We start from the raw sequence: 21,814 nt of genomic DNA, 5'->3' as shown, positions 1-21,814 counted from the left end.
CATAAAAACCATTTATAGAGGGGAAGGAGAACACCCAAGTATTCCTCCAACCTCACATGGCACCAGCAAGAAATCCCCCCCAGACACACTCTCGGCACCTGTTCCCCTGTCTGACACACATGCACAGGGGTCGCCTCTACTTCAGCAAGTGGCTCCACTCAGACTCAAGTGCATCAGCATGTCAGAGCAGCTGGTGCTAGAGCTACTACTCAGGGGTTTTACCAGGGCCTAGATTTAGCCTTATCCCTCAGACAAAATGTCTCCTCACACACACAGCTGAAACTCCAAAGGACTGGTAGGATACTAGTGGAGCCCCCTGCACCCATCGGGGTTGGGAGTGCCTTAGAGGCTCTTGGGAAGCAAAGTTCCAGGAATGGCAGAGGTGGCTTTGCTGGGGAAATGGGGAGGAAGGTGGGGTTCAGCCTCAAACCTCGCTGCTCTGCCAAATGTGGGACAAGGAAAGATGGCAAAGAAGTCTGAGCCAGACCCAGACACAGCAGTGGAAGAAATAGGGATGATGGCTGATGGGGATGGCTGAGCAACAAGAAAAATGGTGAAAACTTTGGTGAGGTCAGGGATGCATGTGCAGCTGCTGCCCCTAGGTGCATGTGCCAGCTCCCCCATGGCTGAAGGATTATGCCCTCTCCTGAGCACAGGCAGGACCTGCTGTTCCTTCAGCTATGAGCAGAGACAGTCCCTGGCATCATGAAGCCTGTTTCAACCAAGGCAGGAAGAAGAGGACAGTCCCACCACTACAGGCCTGGACTACAACCCAGGAGGATCCGACCACAGGGATGTGGGCCAGACCAACATGTCATGCTTGGTAAGTAATTCAAATTATTGTTTGCATATGGGGACACTAACATGACATTGCTCTGTTCACTCAGCAGTGAGCACCTGGAGACAGATCTCCAAGCCTGAGTGCTCCTCATGCCTGACATGCATCTGGAGAAAGTGATGCTACCAGTTTGCTACCAGACCGACAAGGTTGCTTTTAGCAAATGTGGCTTTTTCCCCTTGGTTTCTCCCAAATGTTCACAGAATATGCTGAGTTGCAAGGGACCCACAAGGATCATTGAGTCCAGCTCTTAGCCCTGCACAGGACCATTCCCAAGAGTCACACCATGTGCCTGAGAGCATTGTTCAAAACCTTTTGGAACTCTGTCAGGCTTGGTGCTGTGACCACTTCCCTAGGGAGCCTGTTTCAGTGCCCAGCCACCCTCTGGGGGAAGAGCCTTCTTCTAATATCCAACCTACAACTCCCCTGACACAACTTCAGGCCCTTCCCTTGGGTTCTGTCACTGGTCACCACAAAGAAGAGATCAGTACCTGCCCCTCTTCTTCCCCTCACAAGGAAGTTGTAGACTGCAATGTTAGAGGAAGATTTCACCTCCCTGCCTCCCAAGGGAATACCTCCACATATACTGGTGATAACCCAGATCCTGTTCTAGTGACTGTGAGAGGTGCAGACATTCAGGGTGTCAAAGCTCATTGCAGAGCTGAGGGAAAGGGTGAGTAGGAGTAAGAAGGGAAGCAAGCTGGCCGCCACTCCTGTGAGAAGCTCTCAGGAAAGAGCTTGTCCCTCATCAGAGCTCAGCTATTTCTGTGACTACGTTCATTTTCCCATAATTATACTGGTTCTGCTCTGTGCAGCACTAAGTCAGGTCTACTGATCCTTGTCCAAGCTCCTCCTGCCTTCCTGTTTGTATTAGGGCGCCAGCATGGGTTAATAATTAGAGAGTAAGATTGACTCAGTATCTGATTTATCCCCTTCCTCTTCCCATCTCGATTTGGGATATGCTGGTCAGCATCCCCCAAGGAGAGGATTAATCAGGAACAGACAGAGAACTGGCAGCTGCCTGACAAGGACAAGATCACAGCTATAGGACAAGCTGCAATTTGGAATCTCTTTCTTTGACTCTGGTAGAAGTCCAAGACATGCTTGCTGATGCACGCCAGCACTGACACCCCAGGAGTTGGCACAAGATCAGCACCCCCAAAGCCACAGCTAGCTCTGGTCCCAACGTCACATTGCCTCAGTGCTGGAGCAGCTTTTGCGGTGAAAGGCTGACCATCCCTGTGACTACAGAGGCAGCTGCAGCTCTCCAGCTGCAGAAGGGACCTCCTCTCCACTTACAGAGAAGCTATTATTTCAGGGACCAAAGCAAGGGAATATGTTACTGCCATTCTAAAAGGGCAACACAACATCTTTAGCATTTGCTCCCTGGATGAACAAGAGCTGCACCACGAAGAGAATGACAGGAAGGTAGGACATCCTGTCCGATCTGCCTGCCAACTTCTGTCCCATTAGAGTGATGCCTGCGTATGAAGCCAGGCTGAGTGCAGAGCAACAGTGTTTGTACCACAGACAGTCCTCTGCCAGGGGCTTCACTTGGAGCCCAAGCTCCTGCAGCTGTTGATAGCACAGAGGTGGCAGATCCACAAGGTGGGCAAGCAAAGGATAATGGCAACAGAAAGGACTTGTGAGTACACAAGAGGAAGGTGAATTGGGCTCAGATGTTGAAGAGAACCAGGAGCAGAAGCAAGGGTTACTTTACAACAGAGTGGGGCATGGCTCCGAAGAGTTATTTTCCTGCTTGGGAGCCCAGAAGGAAGGAAGAGCCTGGATTGGACAACCCTGGGCAAAATCAGCTTCTTCTACAAAGCAAGAGCAGATCCAGACTTGCCTGGGGCACAAACACAGTCTGTGTTACCCAAGGAAACTCTTGCCCAGTTTATAATACCCTGTGAGCTCAAGGGTAGCTCAGCAAGCACTTGGCTGATTCCTACTTTTCCCCCTGAAAACACCTTGTGACTATGCAGGGGCTAAAATTACAGTTCCATCACACCCAAAGGCCTTCACATTCAAACAAGCTGCCAGCCAGGCACATCCTGCATCAGGCCCAATCACAGGAACACACAGTAGCAAAGAGATGCTTTAGAACACCATTTCTTACCTCTGGAATCCAGTGACCACCTAACCTTCTTGAGGTGGTGGGGAATCCATCTTTGTTTTTTTACAATATTGCCACAAGGCCATAACCAAATTAAAAATAGCTTAATCTTTAAGTAGATGGACATTCATTTTCCTCCTTTTTGTTTGATTCCTTCTGTGAGCAATGCAGCATGCAAAAGCTTTTGATCTTTTTTTTCATTCCTCGGTCACTTCCACAGACCACCTTCTGATACCTTTACAGACCACTGGCTTTCCAGGAACCACAAATTGCAAAACACTGACAGAATATGATAATCAGAGCATGAGCTATGGATTCACAACAGCCAAGTTCTCAGGTAGTCTCTCATAGAGCATCCAAGCCAATTCTTACAATACTCCTGATATTTTAGAGGATGATGAAACATGAACTTTGCTCCTACAGACCTGCTGACAAGGGACATCCTTTACTTACAAATAGACAAATAGAGAGTCCCTATTTTCCATGTCCCTCAGGCAGAATAATCCATTATATCAAGAAATATGACAATTACAGTTCTCCCCCCACCAATCTTTTAAAACCTCTGCAAGGAATATGGAGAGAAGGGAGCCCTCTTCCCTCCTCTCTGCAAGGACAGGCAGCAACATCACACAGTTCACAGCACACTCACCTCCCTGTCTGCCCCACAGGAACGAGTGTCCAGGGCTGATGTCAGCCCTGCTCCTCATGTCCCTGCAGCCTCTGCATGACTGCTTTTGCTTTCCCTGGTTAGCAGCTGCCTCAGTCATTGGTGGAACTGCTCTGAATAGTCCTTCCATGAAGGGAGAGGATGACAAAGGTCTTGCTATAACACAACAGACCAAACCACTACTAGTCATAGGCATTTCCACCAACAAAAGGCTTTTTCTACATCTCACACTGTGCAATAAATTAGGAAAGTCTTTTCCCCATTTCCTCCTCCTCCCATTTTCTGATTATTTCTTTTTTTTGAGCTAATGTGATTAGAGACAGGTTCTAGTTTCATGAGCACTGCAAGGAATTGGCTCAACACCACTGTACCCCACATCTAAAACAAGGTAGGCAAGGAACAATTCCTGGATTCCCACGCTAAACTATTCACAGTGTTTCAGACCCCTCTGGACACCCAGGGTTCAATGCTGTCATGGTAGGAAAGATGCAGCAGCTTGATCAAGGTAAGCCTCCATCTCACTGCAAACCCTCCACCTTGCACAAAGATTCTCTGAGACCAAGTGGAAAGAAATGTTGGCTTGGAAGGAGAGAGAGGCAGGAGCACAACCAGAAAGAAAGAAGAAAAAAAAGAAGTCTACTAGTAACTACCTGATACGGTATCTCCAGGAGGAGACTGGTACGCAGGCCATAAAAATGAGGCATACAAGAGCAAATGATTTGTATCTAGCCAAGCATTTTCTAAGCTCCAGCCCTGCAGTGATGTACAACAGTCCTAGTCAACAGAGCAGGCAACATCTCACCTGCAGGAGACACTGTAGAGACTGAGGATGAGACTGGACACTGAGGTGTCCTGTTTCCATGGATAGGCCAGCTACTAGGGGACATTTGGCACCCCTTTCCTCACCCCAAGTAACCACATGCAGTGGGAAACCCCAGGAACCTTCCCATTCCAGAACTGGTTTCCTTAGCCCATGCACTGGGAGCTGTCACCCGCAGCCCCTGTGTCACCCCCACCTACCATCCAGCCCAGAGGCAGTAAATGAGCTGGAATTCCTCAATACAGTTGTGTCATTTTTCATGCTTTGATCATGGCTGTAAAGGCTTTTTTTAGCAGACAACTTCTCCTTGCTCATTAAGCATGGGAAGGATGAGGTGAGCTCAGCTTTGTGACAAGAGACAAATACTTGTCATTAAAAAGCAAAGATTAACCCTTTGGAAGAATTGTATGTCCTTTCAAAGACACTTTGTTTTTTCTAAAAAAACCCCCAAACAATTAGAAACACACCTTGCCAGAAAACAAACAGAAAGATTAAACCAGGTACCTCCAAGTGATGACCTACGCTGGTTTGTTCCTCCTCTGCTTCATTCCCTCATCCAGGCACATAAGAGCAAGACATTTTGCTTTCTTAATCTATCTTTACATCACTATCTCATATTAAAGTTGAGTCTGCCAGGCTGGTGCTCCTACAGACCAGCGTATTTCCAAAAATGGATACAAAGCAACATGGCAGCAGTTACGTGGCTTCACAAGCAACATCGCGCTCATCTCCCCTAAGCAATCTGTGGTGAGCCTGGGGTGGGGAGAATTAGGAAAAAAATGGGGGAAGAAAAAGGCAAAAGGGACAAAAAAAAAAAAAAAGGAAAAAGGGACCAAAAAGAAGACAAAAAGGAAAACAAAAAAGGCAAAAATGGAAAAAAAGGACCTTATCTCCTGATGAGTGACCAAAGTAGACATAAATAGCAACTATGTCTCAGAGAAAACAGCAAGAAGCCTATTAGCTACAGAAATATCAAACAAACAAAATCTAGCATAACAATGTTAAAAACCAAAACTTTTGGGCTTTGTGAGAGAAAAAAAAGAAAAAGGCTTCAATTATTTTATTTCCTAGAGGTAGAAATCTAGGGCCAAGCAGTTTTCTCCCAGAAAACTCCATGCCTGCTATGGCAGAGACAAAAGCCACCTTTGTTCAAACAGAAGCCAAAGGTTAAAGAAAGGGAAAACCAATGAATAACAGATTCTCAGCAAGAGCAGAGAGCTTCCCTTACACTCCAGTCTCAGTCATTCAGGGCGGCTAAATCCCAGAACTAGTTTTGCTCAGAAAAAGCCATGAGGCACTTACCTTGATTCTGTGCAGTGATAATAAGGACAGGGAGGTCCATGATCATGGGAAAGATGTCAACCAGGAAGATGGAAGGAGGCTTCTGTGCTGGACCCATGCTGCAGGGCAGAACACCAACTTCTAACTGTGTGCTCCAGTCCCACCCAAAATATTAAAGAAGAGTCTTCTTGTTAGAATTCAGGCAGGATATCTCTCTTGTTCAAAACAGACAGAATTCAAATGCCACTGGGTTTTACCTCTAACAAGAGGAAAAGCAATGGTTTGACCTCTCTACCAAATGCCAGCTGCGAGGGAAGAGAATCCAGGGAGGTCCCTGCATTTTCATCCTGCCTCTTCCACTCACACAGTGCAGACATTACAGAAACATCCCCAGATGCCTTTGCCCTGGCATCTGTAAAGCAAGAATCTCAGAGTCAGAAGTTTATCAAAGTGTGAACCAAACTGATCAAAACAGAGAAGCTGAGAGCCCTTTTAACAAATAAAACACAAGAACTTTCCCACAAACCACTCAGACTCCCATCTGCTGCTTGTTGATCCTCAGCCTGTGCAAGCAATTACCCCCTGATTACTTTTGCTCATTTCCACAATTTTTCCCACCTGAGAGCCAGAACCAACAGCTGGGGCTTTGTCTGGGGTCCCTGTGTGCTGTAGGAATGTGCTGTACAGCCAGCAAGGCTCCCACTGGAAGCATGAACTTCTCAGGAGCTCATGGTCAAAGCATTGCCCTTTGATGGGCTGAAGATAAGCATGAAATGTTGTGGCTTAAGGATGAATTTTGTCAGCAGCCTATTTCCATTAACAGAAAAGAGGAGATCCATGTGTAAAGGAAACAGCTGCACACATTGCATCTATGATGAGAACAAGGTTCTGCCTCTGAGCTCCAAGGAATTCCTCAGCACATCCCTCAATTCAGCCACAAATTAGCTCTAGCCCTTGTGCGTCTTGCTTGCCCTGCTGTCCTGTGTCTAACTTCCCTCCAGTCCCCCTACCCTGCTTTTCTGAAGTCTTCACTCCTCATGTTGGCTTTCCTGGCTTCTTTTCAGCTGGCCTTATTTAACTCCTTCCTTTGCAGCAATCCTCTCCTGCCCACTCTTTCTCTGAGCCAACGCTCTTGCTGTCAGGATATTGTTCAGTTACATAAGGGAGCTTATGGCCAGCACTGCACTCTCTTCCTCACTTGGACTACTTATGTCCAGACACAGATTATGAACCCTTAGAGAGGTTCTCTTCTTTTTCCTTTTTAAGTGAACTCCTATATACCCTATGTTGCTCTTAAAGAGGAATGAGAGAGAGCTTTATTCACAGTCTTTTTAAGAGGACCCTTGGGTTTGGTAACCTGGTGGCTTCATTATCAGCTCTTCATCATTGCATGGTGTGGGGAAGATGTGCTTGTGTTTCACCATGTTGCTTATTCCCCCAGATCAACTTGTGAAGTTTCTCACCAGCTCTGCAGTGACTGTGTCACCTAAAGAGCAGCATGCTCTTGATCAAAGAGAGAGACCCACAGTTAAACAAAAAAGTGCACTCACCTTTAAGACTTTTCAGCAAAATACACAGAAATTGAAACTACAAAGAAATTTACAGAGACGCAGTGGGGGCAATATATCTTTAATTTTTTTGCTTTTGTTTTTTTAGTATTACAGTATATTCTTATAAAAAGATACAGATAAAAAGGACACTACAGGATTTGTACATTTTATTCACTTATAGTCTTAAACTGACTAAGAATGAGGATACGCCAAGGCATTACAGCAGCACACAACCTCCCACTTCAATAAGCAGCACTGTACTTTCTAGCTGGGTGGGCAGGGGCACCTCCCAAAGACACCTGCGAGTTTCAAGCTGAGCAGGCTTGCAGGGGAGCAGAACAACTGAAGGTGGGGATGGCTTGGAAGGGAGGTGTTGAGCACAGAGCAACTCAGGTACCGAAGATTCCCTTACAATTCTAAAAACTGTGAAGAATTTTAAAGAGCCTGTTTGAGGGCAAGCACAAAGTGGGGAAACAGCTTGTCATAGAGGCTTTTGTAAATCACTTGGGTTAGAGCTCCTAGAGGTGGAAGCTAAAAGGACCAAGCCTTTAATGAGCTGTGTAGAACATCTTGTAAATAGACAAAACTGCCTGAAGGAAAGTTTTAATCCAGATCCTACTTTGAATTATGCTGGTGTAAAACCAGAGCATCTTGCACTGTTTGCAATGGATCTATTCTACATTACCACCTGTAACTGAAAAATGGTTTGGAGGCATCCAGTCTCTTTGATGAAATGAGGTGCCAAAACACCATACTAGAGTCATGGCATCCTTCTCAACAGGCACGGTGAGCAAAATCTGGCCAACTTCAGGGAATACTGCTCATACAAACTACTATTTAGAGTAGGAGATAGCTTTTTTCATATATTATATATATATACGTTTTTTGGTTTTTTTTCAGTTAGCCAAATTGTGTTACCCAGGTTGTCCTTCTACCTTTATAACAGAAACTAGGGTGGCCAACGGAGACTACCTGTTTGGAATGAAGGCAACCAGAAATCTATGTCAAGTGCAGAAGCCAAGGAGCAATGGCCAAACACCTGGTGATTGCTGGAGACTCTACGGGTAGAAAACCAACTCGCAGAAAGATTTTTTTTTTTACCCTGGATAATCTGGGGAGGTGGAGTGGAGGAGGAAAGAGGGGAAGTAGAGGAAATCCTTATTCTTTGGCTATGAGGGCAGGAAGGAATATTAGCTCTGAGGAAGGAGAACTGTCCCAGTTTGTCTCACCAGCATGTTAACTCTGGTGAGAGGTTACAGGGCATGAACCACTTTTGGCCATCTATCCAAGCTTCTCTGGCATTATGGACAGAATTTGTGTGGAATGACGAAGTTTGAGCAAGCAACTGTGCACCTTAACTCTTCTCAATCTTCTCACCATGATTCATGATGAAAAATAAACAGCTTTTGTAGAAAGTGTTCTAAATTACCCAACCTCCATCAGTTCAGGATCACCAGGGGCAGTCATTATGACAAAAGCAATAGAGAAGGTTTTTTCCTTCCCTCCCTTCTCACTCCAAGGCTGCTCACGTGCATCCCCTCGCTGAGCTCAGCCTCAGTGGTGCAGCAGCCCAGCCAGCTGTCTCTAGCTGGTGTAATGCCCTGGCACGGTCTCAATAGTCCTTGCTGTAATGCAGTGTATACATACAAACATAGCAAACTAAAATAAGGCAAAATAAATAGAGGTGTCAGATTTACAGGTTCCCCTTAGAGATTCCTAAAACCTTTTTTAAAAAAATCATTTAACCCCCAAACAAACAAACAAACAAACCCCAAAACATCCAACCCAGAAACGAAACTGCATATATCATGTACATCATCTACTGTACAACAGATCTCTTTTCCCCTCACGGAAATTCCTGATACAAGCTTCTCCCATGCAACCCAGCTCAGAGTGTGAGCTTTCCTAAAGAAGAGGAAAGATTCAGTCAGTGGGACTGATCATTATGGAAACACCTGCCCCACGGTCTCCCACCAGGATCCCTTGTGATTTCCCTTCCTCAGACATTCTGAACACATTACAAAAATTTTTCTGAAGGATATCCAGGTAGTTTCCTCAGTAAGGAAGTCCCTTAGCCCTGAACACAGGTCCTACTTCTGCTTTCATAGGGAACCAGTGCCTGGACAATAGCTGTGCTGCAGAGTCTGGAAGGGCCTTGCTGCCCTGAAGTCACTTTACCTTGCAGCATTTCTAGAGACTGACCATCGACTGAGTAGAGTGACTCAGATCAAAGCAAGTGGGAGGGGGAGGGAGTCTTCTTCAGTCTTTTCTGGAATCATCCTAATGCAACCTAGTTAGCCACAATGCAGAGAAGCAGAGGTGAGTGAGTGAGCACTAGACCTCTAGGGACAAAGTCTGGATAGTTAAAAAGTACCTCCTCTTCTAGGTGTGAGGAACTTCATCATAAAGTTAGCAACGACTACATTTCTGCAGGAAGCAGAACAAGCCCGTGATTATACCCTTCTTTCTCACATCTCCTCCTCCACTTACTTCCAAAACCAGAGTGGCTTCTCTTAGAATGCTGGTGCTAGGCACAGGTGCAAGGACAACAGCAGACCCCAGCTGTTCGCCAGCTCTCAATGCAATGTTAGACCTTGGACTGCTTGCTATACCTGCTCAGAGTCAGATTTTCCTTTCCTTCAGCACTCAGCAACTCTACCACAACTGCTGAAGAATAGAATATTAGATGTACTCAGAGTACGCAAGAGATGAGAAGCAAGACAAACTTGGCTTCAGCAGGAATCTGACACTAGGCCCTACAGCAGAGCCAAATTTTTCCTTATCTTCTGCATGGGCAGCCCCATCTCATACAGTAATTAATGGGCCTCTCTGCTTGTCACCGCTTCCGTGAAATGAGTGCTTGACTCAGTGTGAAACTGAGCTTTTCCAAAACCTTATTTATGAACTTTCACCACGGAGTCAAGAGCCAGGGGGACTGTCCAGCACACCGAACAAAGCTTTCAGCCACCATCACAGATTCAAAACAGGAGTCTGGGGCATTGGAGTGCTGAGAGTTTTGCTGATGAATCAGGGACATGACTTCGAGCTTTCTGTCCATCCCTGTAAGTATCCCACAGCTGATTTACAGGAATTGCACAATCTCTCATTATTTATGTATGAGTCAAAGAGGTGGCAAAACTATAGCAGTTTCCTTGGGCTCTCAGTGCTGCTGGAGCACTGCTGCGTGATCTAAACCATGAGGATCTCTTTAGATCACGGTTGAACTGTACACAAAGGGACAGAGGGGCATATCACTCTCTCTGCTTTTGCTACATTTGTGGCTTGGCAAAGTGACTTCAGTTTCAAAAAGCACAGCACAAGCCTGGTTTGACAAATACAGGGTGGGGGGAATGCTGTATTTATATTCAAAGTGTTTACCCTGAGGTGTTTCTTCTCTGACAGCACTGGCAGGCTGATAGTCTGCCTTATCAAACAAGTACCTGGGGAGCAAGCAAGCAGCTGTACTTGCACAGAGCTATGAGTCACATCATCAGGGCTGACCTTGGCACCACACCTGAATTTCTGGGTGAGTCCTAAACCCGGGGAGAACAAAGCGGGGGGGAAAAAACCCTACAATGTTCTAATCCCTAAAAGCATAATCTTTGGAATTCAGGGATTATCCAAATCTAAACTCAACTGTATACCAATTTGGCACATATTACCACCTCTCATATGGTTTACATGGCATAGGTTACATGGCATGCTTTAAAACAAGACAAACAAAAGGGCTGGGATATATAGCAAGTCTACTTCAGGGAGCAGCAAGGAGCTTGTTAATATAATTTACAAGAGACATTTCTAAAAATCCATTTTGTAATTTAAAATAAAAATGCTTAAAAAAGTGAGAGTTTTTCTTAAACTTTCAAAAACCTTTATGAAATACAGTCTTTCTTCTACAAGGTGCTTGTGTCCACTGCAATAGGCATTGCTGTTAATAGCTAATCCCAGAAGGGGAGTGGGATGGTAAGGGAGGAAAATGCACCCAGCTCTTGTAAGATACCAGCTCTTTACGATGAGTATTATACAGAGGCGCGGCAGTCTGGAATGTCGTAAATAGGGAAGTTCTGGGGTGGGAGACTCAAAATTCAGTAAACAATGAAACATTAGAGTTAAACAATTCTGATTTTTTTGCTTCTTTCCATAGTTTACATAATTATTTAGGTTTCAAAGTGTTCAGAAAACCAACACAGTTTGCTTCTCCAATATCGTAGTGTATAATACTGATCAGGCAGTGTGCATTGCAGAGGAAGTTCTGTTCTGCAGACTCGGTGCAGAGCCTGAGGTTAAGTGACATTCAGAGAAAAATCAAACCAAATTATTAAAGTGACAAATAGAGCTTTTTTCACTTCCCTGGGATTCCTTGACATTTTGTGCTGTTGAATAATGATGCATAGTTTGTAGATGGTGGGTCCCTCTTCTGAAATCTCCTCTTTCTTCCTATCTATGAGGAAGAATCCATCATCATTCTTTCTTTTCCTCTTTTCCTTCTCCAGGGAAGATAATAAAAAAGAAGACAAGATGAAAAACAAAAAAGTAAAAAGAAGTACAAAAAAAGCCCATAATAGCCCACACAGTCCAATCCCTTTCTTAGAGCCATGAAAACACACAGAATTCAGGCCTCTTCTTGGGTTCTTTGCTTTTCTGCTTTGTGCTTCATACATGTAGCCTACATACAAATTTATTTTTTTCCTCATGAACTAACCCATCTCTAAAGCCTGCTTGGCTTACACAATTCTAGGTCCCCCTGGAAAAACTTTCAGCCATAATTATGGGACTCTCCTTTGGTTTATTCCAAGTGATCTCTTCAAAATGAAAAAGTCCATGGGCTCGAAGGTTCATCTTTGACACCACTCATATCTTACTGAGTTAAGTGATTCCCCTTGGTAGGAGTGGGGCATGTACAGTGAAGGTCAGTCAGCCTGTTAGACGGAAAGACCAGTTCATGCCAACAGCAATCACAGCTAGCATCAAGTGGAAAAGAAATCTCATTTCTTGCAGGCAGTGACCCTGTTTGCTTTTGCTTGAGACCTGCGGATGATACAAGAGAGCTCCTGATTTCCATTGGGCTGCACTAAGAAATCTTGCACAAACAGGTAAGAAATTTCCCACTGATTCACTCCCAGCCTCCAGCAATGACAACAGGCTCCACAGTCATCTACTTGTAATCCCAGCCTGGCAGTGGCTTAGTTTTCTAAAGAAAAGCCAGAGCTTCTTCCTGAGAAGATGCATTTCATAGCTTCAAGACTCAACCACCAAGAAATTCCAGAAAACTCCTTCTAGAAAAGCAGAATCCAAAAGACTTTCTCAAATTATTCTATGTTAATCCTGATTCTTGAATTTCAATTTGTTCCAGAATCTGAAGACTTCCTTCTAAGCATCACTTTGGACAGTGTAGGCCATACAAAAATACTATGCAGGACATGAGGTCAGAAGAATTTTTCAGGTGCTAATCAATGGCTTATAAAATCCAATTCTAGAAGGGAATTGTAAACTTCAAGAACCACATCTCAACAAACCCCTGAAGGCCAGTCTAGATCCTGAAGAAGTGACAGGTGTTTACAGAGCTGCTCTGAAATTAGTCTTCCTTGTTATCAGCAAGATGGAGATCGTGACTATTTTTTACTTTGGCACACAGAAAATTATCTTGTTCCAGCTGTTAGGCCCTCTGCAAGGCCCAAGTACTTTCTGTCATCACCATGAGGCCTTTGATGACACAAAAAACTCCTAGAAGCAAATCTGTCAGCTCTGCATGGCCCAGTCACAGGCCCTGCTGGCTCCACAGAGGCACTTTTATAATGGTTCAAATTAGGAGCACAGAAGAGGGATGAGAGGAAAGCTGATCACGGAAAGGTAACGACTCTAGCCACAGTCCAAAGAAATCCTTTGGGGCAGCTGTCAGCCAGGCGCCATCACACACATTCATCTTCCTTCTTTTGCACTTCTTCATCACCTTCTTTTGGTTGTTTTTCTTCCTCTTGTAGTTAATAATTTAGTTTTGTCACCACCCGCTCCCGGCTTGTCTCTAAGCCTTGGTTGCCCGAACGCTTGCGGTTACGCTTGAGCTTGGATAAGTCTTTGTCAAAGACTTCACCCGACCTTAATGCTGATACCAGGTCATCAAACTCCCCACTCTCTTCAGAGATGCTTCCAGCTTTTGCTTTCTTTTGTCGCCTCTCTTTTTCCCTCTGCTCTTTTAGCTGTGGAGAAAGACACAGAGCTTTAGGATTAGCTAACCAAGATGCCAGATCACTAGGTACACTGCCAAGAAGCAGCTAAAATGCATCAGCACAGATTAGGGAAAAAAGAAAGCAGGAGCTTATTTATAAGGCCATTGCCTGGTGCCAAGAGCAACAGCAGACAATGTGGGACTTCCCTTTTGCAGAAGGCAAGCAGAAGGTAGGAGAGATGAGGAATGAGTAGCGCCGCGTGTCTACCTCACAAAGCACTATCACCCTTCAGCAAAGAGGACGCATGGGATCTATCTGTGCTGCTGCTGTTTTGCACTAATTTTACAGTAGGATAGTGCCAGTAAAGTACCTGTGCCAAATGACCAGCTACAGGTGATGCTGGCATAGGTAATTACCCAGCTTCTGGGACCTGGCTTGCAGTGACCTTAGTGTGCCAGCACCTACCATGCTGACTGCACCTAACCTAGTGAGTCTGAAATGAGTTGGGATGTGTCTGTACAAAACACAGTCACAAACAACTTTGCACTTGGGGCATAGCTAGCTAAATTGACATGCAGAAAGGCTGAAGTCCTGCAAAAGGAGGAAAAGAAGAAAGGAAAAATTCTAGAAAGCTACAAGCTAGATATATTGGAGAATGAAAATTGTCTGAGATATAAAATTATTAATAGAAACCCTATGCACCAAACAGCTCATGTTTGCATGAAGGCAGCGTGTTGCACTGCTGGGAAGATGAAAGCACATTGCCTCAACTCTGGAAAGAGAAACTGATTATAAACACAAAGAGCAGTGAAACAGAACTGCTGATTTTACAAATCATTGGATAAGTCCACCTGTCAGTGTGATGCCCTTGGTCTCCCAAGGGTAGCTCCAAGGAGCTAGGCTATCCCTTCTGCACTGCTCAGCTTCAAACCCAGTAGAAATGCCAAGGGATGGTCGTGACTGTCAGGAAGCAGACTGCTTGCTCTGCACACTAGCTCCACGTTGCAGGAAGACTCTTTCCATAAGCAAACTGCAGCCTTCCTCATGGTGTATTAGCTTATGAAACCACCCTAGTTTTTTAGCAGCGGGCTTCTGCACTTCCCAGGCTGACTGAGAGGAAACTTGAGCCTAAGCCCTGGCATTTTATCCTTGTGTCTAACAGTAAGGCTGCTGGCATCCTGGTGTTTTACCTCTCTCTTCTGAAAGGCATAAACCAGTGCTTTTGGCACAGCAAACTTTTAAATCATCAACTCCCCACAGCGAGGCCTGGGGCCATGGTGGCAGCCAGGGTTACAGGGCTGGCAAGGGGGAAGGAGGCAGGGGACTGCCAAGCTTCTCAGGCATCACAGAGGCTGAGGTTAGAGGGGGAGGCTGGTTCACATGAACCCCTGGGGGAACACACGTCTGTCTCCCAGCAGCAAAATCCATGATGCACAAAAGCTCTCTTGCCACATCAAAGCTGGATGCAGCCCCAGTAATCAAGGCATTAAGGCTGCCAGAGAGAAATACTGCCAGTGTGGGCTGCAGCAGGTGCCAGGGCATTTGCCATGTCACTGTATATTGTCAGATGACAGGCACACAGCAGATGATGATGGATTCTCACTGGAATCTGACCAGCTTGGCAGGAGTGAGGGAAATCTGGCTTCTTCACTTTCAGCCCAAAAGCAGAATACTCTGGCATGGGGCAGGGGCAACACCATTCTGCAAAGTGCCACGGCAGAACTACTTGGGCTAGATTGGGTATCTGAATACAAAAGAGGGTAATTTAGGAGCCAAACAGTATGTCCTTGAGAGTTGACAAGACAGACAGCAGGAAAATGTCATCATCTGAAAAGAGAAGGTAGTAGGGAGAAGAACATAAAATACTGACAGTGATGGCGCATGAGCATTGAAATTGGCTCTGTCAGCCTTTCTCTCAAGACATGAAAAGGCAACACCTTCCTGTGCCCAGATCCTCACCATAGCCTCCATGCGTGCCCTGCGCTCCTCCTCTTCCTTTTTCTTCCTCATATTCTCCAGATCTTGCTTGGCCTCTGCAAATGACTGTAAGAAAGTGTCGAAGATGCCAAAAAATTCATCTGGCTGCATCTTGCCCTCGCCCTCTCCAAAATGCTTCAGTGCCTTGGCATACTGTCAAGGGGGCAGAAAACAATAGAGCAAGAATTAGGCAGGCAGTTTGGTGAAGACAGCAAGGATAGCTTATGAGTAACCACACATGCAATTCAATACCCTCTGAACATTCATGTGGTGAGAGCAGAAACTACCCCCAGCAACAGAAGCACTTCTCCTTAAGGCAGGTGCCTCTATCCCTGAAGAATCTTCTCTCCTGGATATCCTTTGGGAGTCATGCGGCAATGGTGCTGGAGAGCACTAACTGTCCACTTATACAACGCCCTCCCCCATGTTTAGTGCCTGAGGGTAATAGAGTTAATTTCAGAGGACAGCCGTCTGGCCACATCACAGCTGCAGCTGTGGGACAGCCAGGGCATGGAAGACAGTGAGCTAGGTGGGGAAACAAGAAGTTTTAGTCCGTACTTTCCCCTTCCACCTTCCCTTCAAATCCACTTTTAAAATGTTTTGAGTTAAAGTCTTTTTTGCAATAAAGTTACAGTCTGTCCTCTCAGAAACCTTTTGCCATGTCATCCATCTCTCTGGAGTCCTATGAGTCAGGGTGTTGCCCGGGAGAGAGGAGACTATAGACAGACAAGGCATGAGAGAGGGGCAAGGAAAGCAGCCAGGGCTCCCGGGCAGACTTAAAAGACAGTGAATACATCACAAGTGGTTTTTATTTTAAAAGGCAAATGTTGAGGCTGCAGGATGCATTTTGAGGCAGCCAACTGGCAGGACTTCAGTCACAGGGCAGTTCTGATTGGGATAAATTCACAGCAACCTCTGGCTCTTGGGCATCAGTCCTGCAGAAGTTGTACTCTCTTCTTTGCACACTCACACTTAGAAGCATGCCTTGTTACTCACCAAAATGCACTCAAATCCATGCACATATAGTCTGTCAACAGCATGTACACACAACGACCACTAAGTGCTACATAAAGACACGCATCCAAAAGCTGTAACATTGTCCATCTGCCTTCACTCACACACCTCTGTATTGCAACAGGCAGCACGAGAAATACATTCCTGAAGGTACTTGTGTCCTGATGCACAGCTGTCCTACCTTGCACTTTGGCACACCACCACTGAGCAGCTGAGCATCCTTACAGACCTCAACGTTCACCAAATCAAATCCAGACTCTCCCAGGCTATAGTCTGCCTTCAAACTCTCTCAAGGTCATACTAACACAGCCTAGTTTCCCTTTCCTTATGTGGATGCTCCTGCAGAATGAAAGACAGTAAGAACCGTTCACGCTCCAATCCCAAGCACAAAATGAGTTTGGAAGCAGGTTTCATAAACCCCTCTGGCCCTGTACCAGGTAAAGCATAAACAATGTCTCCCATTCAACTGGGAAGAAATCTCCAAGGAAAGCAGCTTCCTTCTGGCACGGCCCGAGAGATTCAGCATCTCTCCTTCTCTGCTTTCCCTGCCAGGCCCACGAAGTTTGAAGCAATAGCTTCTTTTTTATTTTAAACAGGCTGTGTTCTCAGCCAGAAACAAACAAAGAAAACCAAAGAATCTGGAAAAAAAAGTGTTGGAAGAAATGCAAGTTGCCTTGAGCTACCAAACATGGCAGAAGTTGAAGGAAACTCTACATGGAAACAGCAACAGATTACTTCTCTGTTTAACTCCTTTTCTCTGAAAGCCTCTGAAGGTACATACACAAGTATGCACACCTCTCCCCATCCCTCTGTGTAATTTTATCTGTATATTATGTACACATAGGCTGTTTGAATATAGGAAAGTGCAGCAGTCTCACAGTAACCCACCCTGAAACAGTACCAGCTCTTCATAAAGAGAGAATATAGGCTGTAAATACAGAGAAGGAGATAAAGCATCTCCACGTGCTCTACTTTCTTATCTTGTTTGCTCCAGTGTGACAATCAGTCAGGGAGGCAGAAGAGTGCCAGAGGAAGACTTCAGCACAGGCATTGCCCCTACTGCTTGAACACACAGAGCACCTGAAGCTCATTACTCACAGGGGATATGCTACCTGGAATCTCTTTCCACTTAATTTGTTGTTAACTCCTGTGAAAATTGGAAATAAGGCATAAATTAAGAGCAGTGACTAGAGCTGCTAGCTAGAAGGAAGGCCTGTCAAACTCCCGTGAAGCCTGAAGTCCATGGGCAGCCTAGAGGAGATGGCTGTTGCCCCTTGCAATGCATTGTGTCCCTCCCTTGTGTTCCTCCTGTGCTCAGCAAAGGTGAGTGAAGGGGCACACAGAAACCGAGCTGATTTGAGTCCATAAATGTCCACTGGGGTTTCCTAGTCTCTTAAGGAATCTGGGGGTTGGAAAGGCAGGGGCCCTTGCCTCGGGGATCTTCGATCCTACACACGTGGAAGTCTCCATTAGAGGGTGGTGTTGTCTGCGAATGTCCTGCATGTGGCCTGTCACCCAACTACTAGCATCAGCTAGTTCATGTCACACTGGCAATAGGAGCTTTTGCCACTGCCTCCCCACTGCCACCCAAAGAGGGAACAGTGTTGCTGTGCTGGAAAGACTGAGCTGCCTGAGAGCCTTCCAGAGACACTCATGAGTATAAGGTGTTGTGATCTCTAAGCAGCAGCGAGAAGTCTGAGAACAGCCTGTCTTTGGTGCCCTGTAACATAGGGCTTAGTAAGTCACAATCACTTACTGTAAAGCAGTGAAAGACAAAAACAACCAAAAAATCTGTGAGATAGATGTACTAAAATAACTACAAAAGAAATATCTGCAGTTCACTGAAGTAAACATTTTCCTTCTTTCTCTACCCCCTCTGGAGAAAAAGCTGACTGAGCAGAGGCAGGCAAGTCAGGAGATCCAGCCTCTGTTGCCAGCTCTGCCCATGATGTGGCTTGGGAACTCATGCTTCCCTTCTGAGCCTTCCTTTCTCCATTCATTACAGAACAGAAAGCATTGCCCCACTAATCTGATATAGGAAATGGCAAAAAATCAGTTGTTCATATCTGTAGGGCACTGCATCAAGAGAGACAAGCTGTCTTTTCACTGTTTAACAGACCCCTCTGGCTTCATTACTTCTATTTCTCTCTAAGTCTGGTTCTGCAACCACATATGCTTTTTCAAAGCACTGGTGCTGGGATGAAGAGCAACGAGCTGCTGGAGATGGCCTACCCAATGCTGTTATGAAGCCCAGGCTCCTGCCTGCCCACAATGGCTTAAACCACACTACCTGCCTCACTTAGGGTCTAAGAGGCAGTGTGGCACAGACCAAGGTGCTCTGGACGCCAGGTCTCTCTTCTGCTCTCTGTCAGAGGATTTGTGTCACCCTGTACAAATCACTTGACTGCTCCATGGGCAGATTCTCTGCCAAACATTACCTGCTGTCATGCACAATTGTGAAATCTGCAGCTAAGTCTTCATGTGTCGAAAACACTTTCCAGAATTTTGTGATGTGCTGTAATATTGTGGAACAAGGGCTGAAACTTGCTTACTCCCGAAGTCATTTGGGGACAGATGAGATGGGCAAAAGCAAGATGGAAAACTGTGTTTCAGCAGGTTTTCCACTGTAAAACAGGATGGTATATCTTTTTTTTCATTAAAAAGTTCATTTCCACACCATAAGGGCCCCCAAGCTCCATGATATAACAGGTCCACGAGCTCAGTGCCAGCTCTGCTTCCTCTGCCAAACTTTCCACTGAATTTATCCTCTTGCCAAAGCAAATCGTTTAGACAGTTGTTTATTTTAAAAAGCCATTTTAGCAAGGAGAGGGAAAGCGGGACAGCAGCACATACGAACTCTGCTGTGCTTGCCAACGAAATGTTAAACAGTGGCAGAAGAGCTCTGGAAATGGCAGGAATGGGGCTCTATGAGGAGGAGGAAAAACAGCCACGATAAAAATTTCCTGCTGTCTGTGCTGTCTGCTGTTGCAGAAGGAGCCAATGCATGAATGAATTATACCATGTAGCCATGCAACATGAACTGTCTTTCACAGAAAAGTAATCTTGAGTCTGTTGTTATGAAGACACCATTTCTGTACTGAGGCAGTTCAAATAAATGTCTGTTCTCTTTATGGGACAGATTCAGATCAGTTAATGCAAAGAGCCCTGCCAATTTCAGGCAGGGCTGGGCCCAGCTCTGCTTGTGCTTAAATGATCTCAAAAGATTCTCCCAGGAGTTCAGCAGGACTCTGGCAGTCACAAAATTGAGATATAGGTGCTCTAAACATTTCTCATATGTTAGATGCTGACCTGCACCGCAGCATCTGAAGTTCTAAGTTACTGTACAACAGTTATGTGATTTATTTACCAAATGGCTGTTTCTGAAAGCAGGCTGCAGTGCCTTTTGTAGCACACCTCATCTTGACTTTCTCAGTCTCTGTCCTGACCCATTCCTTATTCATCACCTTCAGTGGCTGACAGAAAATACCAGTCCCCAAAATGTGCAACTGAAGTGCGCAGCCTGTAACTGGCACTTGGCTCTGTGCTTCAGAGTGTTCTGCTATTTTCTTAAATGGATTTTTGTTTTCAATGCCTTGCTGTTCTTCAAAACAGTTACTATAGCTGCTAGCTTATTAAATGTATGTGCAGATTCTGAATGCCTTTCTTCATCATGATAAACACTTGTTTGAGAGGAACTGTCATCAGAAAGACTGGAAATGGACATTTTCCTACCTACCTCATCAGCCTTGCCCCAGCAGTGGCCTCTGCTGTGCCTCTATAGAGAGGCTTAAGTTTAACATTCAGCACAGGAATGGCAATATCTGACTAAGCAGACTTTGTTCTCCTAAGATGATCCAAAATGTTTTAAAAAACAGGTTTGTTATAAACCAAGCACAAAGTAGAACAGCTATGAAACAGTCTAGTGATCTAAGTTCATACTGTCAATACTTAAGTACATAGTAAAGCTTCATATAGGGCAAATGTCACCTTTTTCACGTAGGAAAATAAAATTCATACCATGGGAGGTTACTGTGCCTCTGCGTGGGGATTTTCATTGCTTCTCCAAAGGAAACAGAGAAAAAATTTTCACAAACAATATTCAACCTCATCTTTCTTATGTGAAAAAGCCAATTTTTTGTCTGTTCAAACATGTAAAAACTGGTGAAGGATTCAAGGGCAGTTTCACTTTCTCCTGCCCCCAACCTTAAAGTTTATGGGAAATGGCAGAAAACATTATCCCTTGATCTAATGTATATACTCCCTTATAAAGGGCTATTGAAAGTGAGAAAAACACAAAAAGAACAAGAACCAGCTGTGCTAGGGAGCCTGTTTAAAGAGTTGGTCTAAGTTTTCAATCAGTTCTTAACCAAGCCATCTGTTTACCGCATGAAGATAGGTACAGTTACAAGGCTTCCCCTGCAAACAGGGATGCCTGCATCTGACAACCTGGCCCTTTAAATTTAAAATATCACTTCCTCTCCATGGCCACTGACCATGAATGGTTCTGTTTAAGCAAAAAGGCCAGAAAAAGTACTGCATGGGATTCTGAAAAATATCATCTGCCAAGAAGGTCAGCAACACACCTTGGTAATGGATTGTTTCCATAACTGAAGAAATTACTTCTGCTAATACTGAAGAAGTTTAAAAAAAAACCAAAAAACTTCCTAGGTTTGAAAAGATAACTTATAGTGTTTTAAATCCCAGCTGAGGAAACATGGCTCTGATTAACTCAGGGTAATCAATTAGCCACATCTATATTTAGAAGGATATCCAATTCCAGCTGTGAAAACTAGGGCTTCATTATTAATAATAAATCTGTGAATCAGACCAGTTCTTCCTAGACTCATTTGGATATTTTTCAAAGTCCACCCTGTCCCACTGCTTTTTTCCCCCCTCAATTTGCTTTGCGAAATCAAAAAAAAATAGGATAATCAGATGTCTTGGTCCCTCTCTTCCTTTAATTGGCTAGTAGGTTTCCATGGTAAAAAAAAAAAGCTTGTGATTCAACAAGCACAGAGAGCCCATTGAGGTTGAAAGATGTTATAGGCTTTGCAAAGCACATCTGGTTTGTTGAAAATTTCCAGCTTTCTTTTTCCTTTTTTTTTTTTTCTTTTTTTAAGAAAAAAGAGGAAAAAGAGGAAGAAGAGAGGGCCAAAATAATATGAAGCAAACATGAGAAATAGCTCAACATCAGTAAGGACAGACAGTTCCCTTACAGAAGTCCAAAAGCAGCTTTTTGCCAGTGGAAGAACCAAAGCATAGGTTGAGCAAAAGCTGGAATGGCATGTGTTCAAACATAGTAAGGGTGTGTGAGGAGAAGGTAGAGTAACGTTTCCTAAGCATGTTATAGTCATTAAAATAAAACATCTCTTTATGTCAAGTGC

General features: G+C 44.8%; 1 protein-coding gene across 4 annotated transcripts in view; it reads right to left on the bottom strand.

Moving 5' to 3' along the window:
• Positions 1-7,335: 7,335 nt before the first annotated feature.
• The window catches only part of DAAM2 (dishevelled associated activator of morphogenesis 2), a 201,129-nt gene continuing 186,650 nt past the window's right edge, over positions 7,336-21,814 (bottom strand). For all 4 annotated transcript variants that reach the window (XM_039385331.1, XM_027748863.2, XM_027748866.2 and 1 more), the window contains 2 exons: positions 15,399-15,569; positions 7,336-13,469 (listed from right to left, as the gene is read on the bottom strand). In XM_039385331.1, the coding sequence (XP_039241265.1) occupies positions 13,254-13,469; positions 15,399-15,569 (387 nt within the window). In that variant the 3' untranslated portion in view covers positions 7,336-13,253. The remainder of the gene's footprint in view (positions 13,470-15,398; positions 15,570-21,814) is intronic.

This window comes from Pipra filicauda, unplaced genomic scaffold (genome assembly GCF_003945595.2).
Source record: "Pipra filicauda isolate LSUMZ 115617 unplaced genomic scaffold, ASM394559v2 scaffold405_size854913_pilon, whole genome shotgun sequence".
NCBI lineage: Eukaryota > Metazoa > Chordata > Aves > Passeriformes > Pipridae > Pipra > Pipra filicauda.
Note: the sequence above shows the minus strand (reverse complement) of the source record. Positions and strands in the feature narration are given on the sequence as shown.